Raw genomic sequence first — 7,797 nt, 5'->3', positions numbered from 1 at the left:
GCAGTCAGGCCAGGCCTGTCATTACACACTCTGTTGGTTTGTTTGCTTTTTCGTGACTGCATCCATAGGAGGCCTAGGGTGAAGATTCAGTGTGACTGCTGTGCTGTAAGCAGCAGACTGACTCAGCAAATAACTGCCGTTTCTAGTAGGTTTCATTTATTCTACAAAATGAAACGATGGACAATTTTACAATGTCTCAAAGAAATGAAGAGACAAAGTATCTACATTCAGGAACGTGGTGTTTGTAGCAGCAGTCTACTGATAGGTGTGATTAGCATTTACCACCATAACCTCCAATCAATTCTATTTCTTATTTCTTTATTAAATACTGTATATTTAATATCTATTTGTTCATTATATTCCAGATATTTTTAAGTCATTAAACCCATTAAATACACAGTATTTAAGTAAATTAAAATATTCTATATTTTTAAAACAATCCATATATATCAATATATATTTAAACCCCCCACATTTTCTTATTCCTATGTATGACCCAATTTTATTGTGACAGTCGGTAAAATTGTATCTTATCTTCTGGGCAGAGCATAAGCAATCAAATAGTTCTCACTCAGAAACCTGAATTGTCTGTAACTGCAGAAAGATTTTCAGTGGGTTCTCACCCTATTTACAGCAGTGGCTGTCCTGTTTAATGGAACCTATTTTGTTGCAGAACCAGAACTGAAGTGATACAGTGAGGTTCCAGTAAACCAGCAGGAGCTAAAAGCTCCCGGCAAGATCCTGGTCACACTGGCAGCAACACAGTCAGAAAGACACATGCATCTGTTGTATGAGCTGAGCTGAGCTGCAGAAAAGCCGATGCATGGTTACTGGCTGGAAAAAGGTTTCTTACAGCACATTCTGTGATTCCACATTTTTAGGAACATTAATATCCTAGCCTGGAGAATGGGAGCATCCAGGGCTAGGTTTACAATTAATCTGACATATTTGTTGTCACTCTGTTTTCTACTAATGCTGCCTAATTATTCTAATTAACACATATTATATATGTGTATAATATAATAGTGTTATATACTGTATACAAAACAAGTCAAAAATGTGATTTGTCAGTTCAAGACTATGAAACTTCAGTTCCCTACTACAATATTAAGCCTCACTCATTTTCCACAGTTGGGAAAATAAAGCCGACCAACTTTCTGACAAACATGAACTTACCAGAGGAAACATTGATGGTCCTGACATCCTCTCCCAGCTTGTTACTGACACTGCAGCTGACAGTCAGGTTCACCTCAGGGATTACAGTGATTGTATGGGTGGCCTTGCCATCACTGTAGGAACTCTCCTCCTGCAGGAACAGCAGAAAGACACTCACAGGAATAAGAGGAAATAAGAGGCATATAAATTAGCTGCACACATAATCAGCTTCATCATTCTGCAGGATAATTTGTATATTGCTTGACAGGTGAGGAGCAGTGGGATGGTGTGAAGACAGAAAGCACAAGATATAGTAACTGACATCAGACAGGGAGCTGAAGCCTGCCGATACGCCACGTCTGACAGTAAAAGGTAAACTGTAAACTCATTCTCAGTGCTGAGGGAAACAAAACTTTCTTTGCCAACACACCTGATTCAACATGATGGGGCCTGTGGTAGTTATCACAGAACATCTTTAAAGATACGTCATTAATTAGAGTAAATCATATAGCGGACTGCTCCTGAATGTTACTCGCTCAGTGTGGAAAGCTTGTCATAGGTTTATGGTTCTCCCTCACTGTGGCATTATGTGCAAAACGGTTGGCATTTCCACTGTCTTAAAGTCAGGGCCAAAACATTCCTTCACTGCACCACCATGATTGATTATGTTCTGATGAGATACTGTTTACTGTTGCTCTCTAATCAAAAACATGTAAATTTGCTGATTCTGAATGTTTAAACTAAAGAATTAAGTGCACCTTTAGGAGTTAAAAATATCCTCCTTTTCCATGGATTAAAAACATTTAAAACACCTCAGGATTATCTAACAATGTCACACAGCAGAATGTTAGGTTGCTGTGTCTCATGAAAAGTTGCCATCACCTACTCTACAGCAACTGACAGTTTACAGCATTCACAACAACACATCACAATGGAAATGAGTGAAAACCTCTAAAGCTCTCTTTACTTTAAAGCAAGAACAAAGCGGACTCTGGCGATCATCCAGGTACACTTTAATCACACCCACACTGCACTGTTTGCTGCTTCACTTCACTGAGCTTTTGCAGCAGCATTTTGTCCCATCAGCAGCCTAACTTAACACATCTTTGCTTTTAAGATACTAAATATGCACACACATACACATTTGTGGTCCAACACTTACACTTGTGCTATTGATGCTCCACTGGAAACTGGGCTCTGGCACTCCTTCAGCTTCACAAGTTAGAACTTTGTGCTTGGCATCACTAGAACGCTGTTTGGTTAGGCTGGTGATCATAGGCTTCCCTGAGCAAACACAGGATGTTCTCACTGACACAGTAACATTTTATCACACACAAAAAATGAATGATGTACACTGGGTTCACAAAATGTTATGACCTCCGGCTTTTTCCAGAAAAACAGATGGAATTCAGGTAAAAGCAGGCAGCTCTTTCTGATTTCAACTATGGAATGTGCTTCAGCTATTTCAGTTCAGTTAGACACCAGGCAGCGTGTTTCAAAGTGGGTGTTCAATGTACCACTCATTTCAGCCAACAGAGGAGTTGACGGTGACACACACTTCCTCACCTTCTACGACCAGTTCGAAGCGCTGACGTCGTATGAGGCCTGTCACGGAAACCTCACAGAAGTAGACTCCTGCATCAGCATAGGTCAGCTTGCTAAACTCTGGCTCATTCACAGGCTTTCCATTCTGAAAACCAGTGTGACAATGTCAGTCTGTTTTATAAAACAAAGTGTACATAAAACAATAGAAATACACCGACTCCTTTCACCTATCCAGCTGCTCTCCCAGCTGACTGTACAAACAACATCCTATAAATGTATGAATGCAAGATGTCGGTTTCATCTATCCATCTGTTTTCTACACCCACTTCTGCTGTTCGGGGTTGCACAGATGCACATTTCAGGATGTGGAAATTCTGCATCCATTATGTGAAGCTACATGATACTGTACTGTATATAGTCTTCAGTGTTTCATGACTGGCATTACCTACAGTATATTCCACATCTGCTGCTGCAATGATCCAAACTCAAGAATCATCTTATTTCTTGGTGGTTTATACTTGTCTGAATTTACCCAATATGTCACTAGGATGGTGCATCAGTGGTCCAGCGGCAGCTTTCCCACTTGCCACACATGCAGCTGTGGCTCACTTCCTGGCCAGTGCACTACACCCAGCCACTAGGGTTGCACAAGCTAGGAAGTGTGAAAACCTGTGCCAAATCACATATGAGGATCCTGGTTTCTGTATCTATGGAGACAGATCATTCAACTGTGGCGAGCCCTAATGAGAGCAGCCAAGAAGAAAGAAATCATATATTGTTGTTGAAGGAGAAATCATCAGTGTTCTACCACTGATCACAGTGTAAGAGCTCTGAGTGAGTTTCTGCAGTCAGATTTGATTACTAGCTGAAACGATGGTGGAAACGTAGACAAACTATTTAATATCCTCCAGTATTCCATTACCATTTCTCTTTGATCACCAACCCAACCCCAGCATCAGTTACCTTTGTCCAAGATATTCTGGGATCACTTGAGGTGCTCTTGTCCACCTTCACAGACAAGGTGTCCCCTACTATCTTCACAACCTTCCCAGTGGGACTCAAATTCAGGTCCAGGTCTGAAAAAACAAGACAGAAAAGTGATGGTTCTGTTGAGTCATATCAGTTACCTGAAGGTGAGCACAATGCCCATTTATTTAGCAGACAACAAAGCCGTAATGATGGAGTAACACTGAAGGGGACTCATTCTCTACAGAGAGGTCAGCTGTCATGTCTGAGGAGCCAAATGAGTATTTGTGATTTAGCATGAGCTAATAACATATATTTAGCCCCTTTCTTATACAGGATAGGTCAGCTGTAATGAACAAGACTAAGCTGTGTGAGAGTGTGACGCATCTGACAGTATGTGAGTGTGTTTGGTAGAGCACCAACGTGTAGGTAAAGGCTTATGTTGTGACATTGTGCAGCTTCAGCTGGTGATGTTATATATTTTTCCCAATCCTCCGCCTGCTGCCAAAAATACTCACTAGCACCAAATGTGGACTAACCCACTGCTGAAAAAGGTCCAAACATAAGTTCTGTTTCCTCCTGCTGGAATCAGGTTTGTGGAAAAACGTCAGTTGCCAAATGACTCCGCAAATTACTGAGTCTGCATGTAACTGTGAGCTACTGTTAAAGATTCACATTATCAGTAGGAACAAATAAGCTGGGAATTTCATGACGATAACAAAAAATATTTGCCAGAATCACTGGTGCTTCATTGGTACATAATCAGCATGTCAGGCTCAGGTTTCACAGTCCAGTACAGCCCATTGATGACACGATACCCGTCAGAGGACACTGACGTTACTACCAGCCAGTCAGCTGGAGCAACAGCAACTTTACTTTTCTACAAGGACACGTTCTTGAGACACACAGAAATACACACTCACAACAATACCTAACAAATAACATTTTTTTTTATTTAGAGAGCTATTGTTTTTCTTCCCTCAGTCACAAACTCAATTTAAAGTTGAGGGCTGAAAAAACTTGTTTTAGATGTGTGAAATGTACTAAAGTTGCAATATGAGAAACAGAGGAGGTAAAATGTGTTAGACTTGTTTTTTATTACAGTCATAGGGCCCTTTTGAACTGAAGGCTCAGAAACATACAACTTGAAAGAAGGGAGTAATTACTTAAGGGAATGCTGGTGGATGGTAGGAAGGAATAACAGCTTATCAGTCGCTTGAGGTCCTCTTTCACTGAACACACTTTTGCTCACTCAGTGTTAGAAATGAGCTCCCCTCCTCCCTGCCTGCCACTCCACACATTGCCTCCTTGTCAAACTGGGCTCTCAAAGTTGAAATATGATTACCATGATTCTGATGACACTTATGCTGCATTTCCACTATTGGAACCTAACAAGCGGTATACCCGGTACTGACGCAAACTGTCCTGCTTTGTTTTTCCACTGTATTGTCTCTGTGTTGGTCTCAGTTTAGAGGAGGGTGGGGCTATTCCCCTCTCACGCAGGCTGAGCAGAGGGAGAGCAGACATCACTCCATAGTGCACAGCTGTCACACAAGCTGAACACAAACTTGCAACAATGTGACATCTTCACGGCTTTGCCCATGTCCTGAAGTCCTCGTTTCACCTCTAAACCAGTGTAAGTGCCTCTTTACACACTGTGCTTGTAATGTATGAAGAGGAGACATTTAACCAATTACGGGCAACTGCTCTGCACATACACACCCCCTCCCCGAGCATGGTCCTGGTACTTGATTTTAGTACTATCCACTGAGGGGTGCTGAAATGTAGCTCCCGGAACACACCTCTAAAGTGGGGGCACAGCGGTGGAAACAAAGTGTGCTCATAAAAAGTTATATATACACTGTAAGATGTTAAGGACAAAACTGGCTTTTTATACAGAAACAAATCTTGACCATCGTGAAATCTATTATGATCACTCTTGATTACTGCGACAGGCACATGCATGCCTGCTCCTCTACCTTAAAGCCTATGTGTATCACAGCCCATTGCACTTCATCACTTCATAGTTACAATAAGATAAATTCTTGCCTTGCTGGTGAGATGGGTCTTCCTTAATCGATTGGAGGGAGTTGCACTGTATGGTATTCATCTCTAGGGCTCTACTGCAAAAATACCTTTGCTCACTGGCCTCATACCAATACAGTTCTTACAATATGAAGTCACAGGATGTTCTAACTAGCTCTATATGTTCAAACCGAGCTTGGAAGAACTGGTTTAGGTACACTGCACCCCTTAAGTAGAATCAGCTTCAGGAAACCTTGAAACTAACATCCCTCATCCCCATCACGGATTTTTAAGAACTGTACTTCTTAGTAATTCTACATGCAGTTGGTTTTCTTAATGTATAACTATTGTAACTGTGTGTGTGAAATGTTCTATGTCACATTTAAACTGCATATGTTAAATTTTGTACACGTCTCTCTTGAAAAAGAGATCACGGCCTCATAGAGGCTACCTGCTTCAGAAAAGGCAAACTGAGGACAACACTTGGAGGTTTTTGTATGTGCTGCAGACGTAACTGCTCTCCGTGTTGTGGTGCAGTTTGCTAAGGCTCTGCATATGTCATGAGTACTCACAGCTAACAGTGATGCTTTGGGAGGCCTCCAGCTTCTCGTTGTCAGTCAGGGAACATTTGTATTCACCTGCAGCGTCTCTGCTGATGGCAGTCAATGTGTAGTTGTCTGAATTTTCCACCTGCATTTTCTGACCCTGGTTAGGAAAGAAGAAGAGGAGCAGAGAGAGGAAGGAGGTGCTATTAGCTTCTGTCATTTTAATATATAATGAGGAAATAAAAGCAAAGGGTGAAAAAGGGAAAGAAGGAAGAAAGTATGTTGACAGGAATAACTTCTTAGAGGAATGCAGGGTAGCACAGCAGACAGCAGCATGCTTCTTGAGGTTGAAGTATGAGCTCTGACTGACCTTGATGTGGAAGAAGAAGGAGCTGGGTGGTGGACTGCCATCAGCGTGACACTTCAGCGTCACGTTATCTCCTTCTATGATAGGGCTCTTGGACAAGATTTGGAGGCTGATGTTCTCAGATGGATCTGAGTTAAGTACAAAGAGAAAAGGGGAATGGAAGAAAAGAACAGTAGCATGAGTGTCAACGATTGATAGACGTTTTCCACTGAGAAATGAATCACCCTGGCAATGTATTATTCATTCATTCATCAAACAGCAGAGATACATACAATAATGACCATCATGTTTCAAATCAATATCAATCTCCTGCAGAATAAACTTGAAAAAAGTCACCTCTTTAGCTTAAAATGTAAACATTGCCCCATGAGCTTTCTCCTGCCAAGGCCAGCCTTGTGATAAGCCTACTTGAAAACAAGGTGGTGTTACTCAAATCCTCAAATTAAACATTGAAATAAATAAAATGCCTCATACCTCAACTCTTACACACCTTCATGTATGTAATCAACAACCAGCTCAGTCCAACACAGGCTGCAACCAGTTCACATGTGGTGAACAGAACGCACACCTTTCCTCCCTTTGAATCATGTTCAGTTTCTATACAGCACTGTATTCTTTAATGTTTTTCATCCTATCAAGTATACAACAAATTCATCTCATGACAAGATAAGCCAGACCTCTCCACAGCAAACAAGACAGGATGTCAAACATCATGGCACAATTTATACAGTACATTCTGTATGTTGTCATGTCCTTACAACACCTGAGGTCCTGTCGTCCTGGGGGCCAAAAATACTGACACCTGTCAGATAACACACCACCTCTCCCAGAAAATTGTTGCAGTCACAAATTCTTTGGTATTCTCATGTTTGTTTATTTTGTTTGCATTGAACAAAAAGCCAAATCTGACCCATTGACACCCTCAACTTAATATTTGGTAGCGCACCCTTTGGACAAAATAACTGAAATCAGTCCCTTCCTGTAATCATCAGTGAGTTTCTTCCTCCTCTCTACTGGAATTTTGGACCACTCTTCTTTTGCCAGCTGCTCCAGGTCTCTCAGATTTGAAGGCTTCCTTCTCCCAGCTGCTGTTCTGAGATCTCTCCACAGGTGATCTATGGGATTTAGATCTAGACTCATTGCTGACCACTTCAGAACTCTACAGCACATTGTCTGAAACCATTTCTGGTGCTT

At 41.5% G+C, this 7,797-nt stretch overlaps 1 protein-coding gene across 5 annotated transcripts in view; it reads right to left on the bottom strand.

Annotated features, from left to right (window-relative positions):
• alcama (activated leukocyte cell adhesion molecule a) overlaps nt 1-7,797 on the bottom strand; it is a 116,591-nt gene that overhangs the window by 4,029 nt on the left and 104,765 nt on the right. For all 5 annotated transcript variants that reach the window (XM_020621749.1, XM_020621748.1, XM_020621746.1 and 2 more), the window contains exons 7-12: nt 6,607-6,731; nt 6,264-6,396; nt 3,664-3,776; nt 2,722-2,845; nt 2,318-2,439; nt 1,177-1,306 (exon numbers count right to left, since the gene is read on the bottom strand). In XM_020621749.1, the coding sequence (XP_020477405.1) occupies nt 1,177-1,306; nt 2,318-2,439; nt 2,722-2,845; nt 3,664-3,776; nt 6,264-6,396; nt 6,607-6,731 (747 nt within the window). The remainder of the gene's footprint in view (nt 1-1,176; nt 1,307-2,317; nt 2,440-2,721; nt 2,846-3,663; nt 3,777-6,263; nt 6,397-6,606; nt 6,732-7,797) is intronic.

The sequence above is a fragment of the Monopterus albus genome, unplaced genomic scaffold (assembly GCF_001952655.1).
Source record: "Monopterus albus unplaced genomic scaffold, M_albus_1.0 scaffold267.1, whole genome shotgun sequence".
In the NCBI taxonomy this organism is placed as follows: Eukaryota; Metazoa; Chordata; class Actinopteri; order Synbranchiformes; family Synbranchidae; genus Monopterus; species Monopterus albus.
The sequence above is the reverse complement of the archived record's forward strand: the minus strand, read 5'-3'. Positions and strand labels throughout refer to the sequence as shown.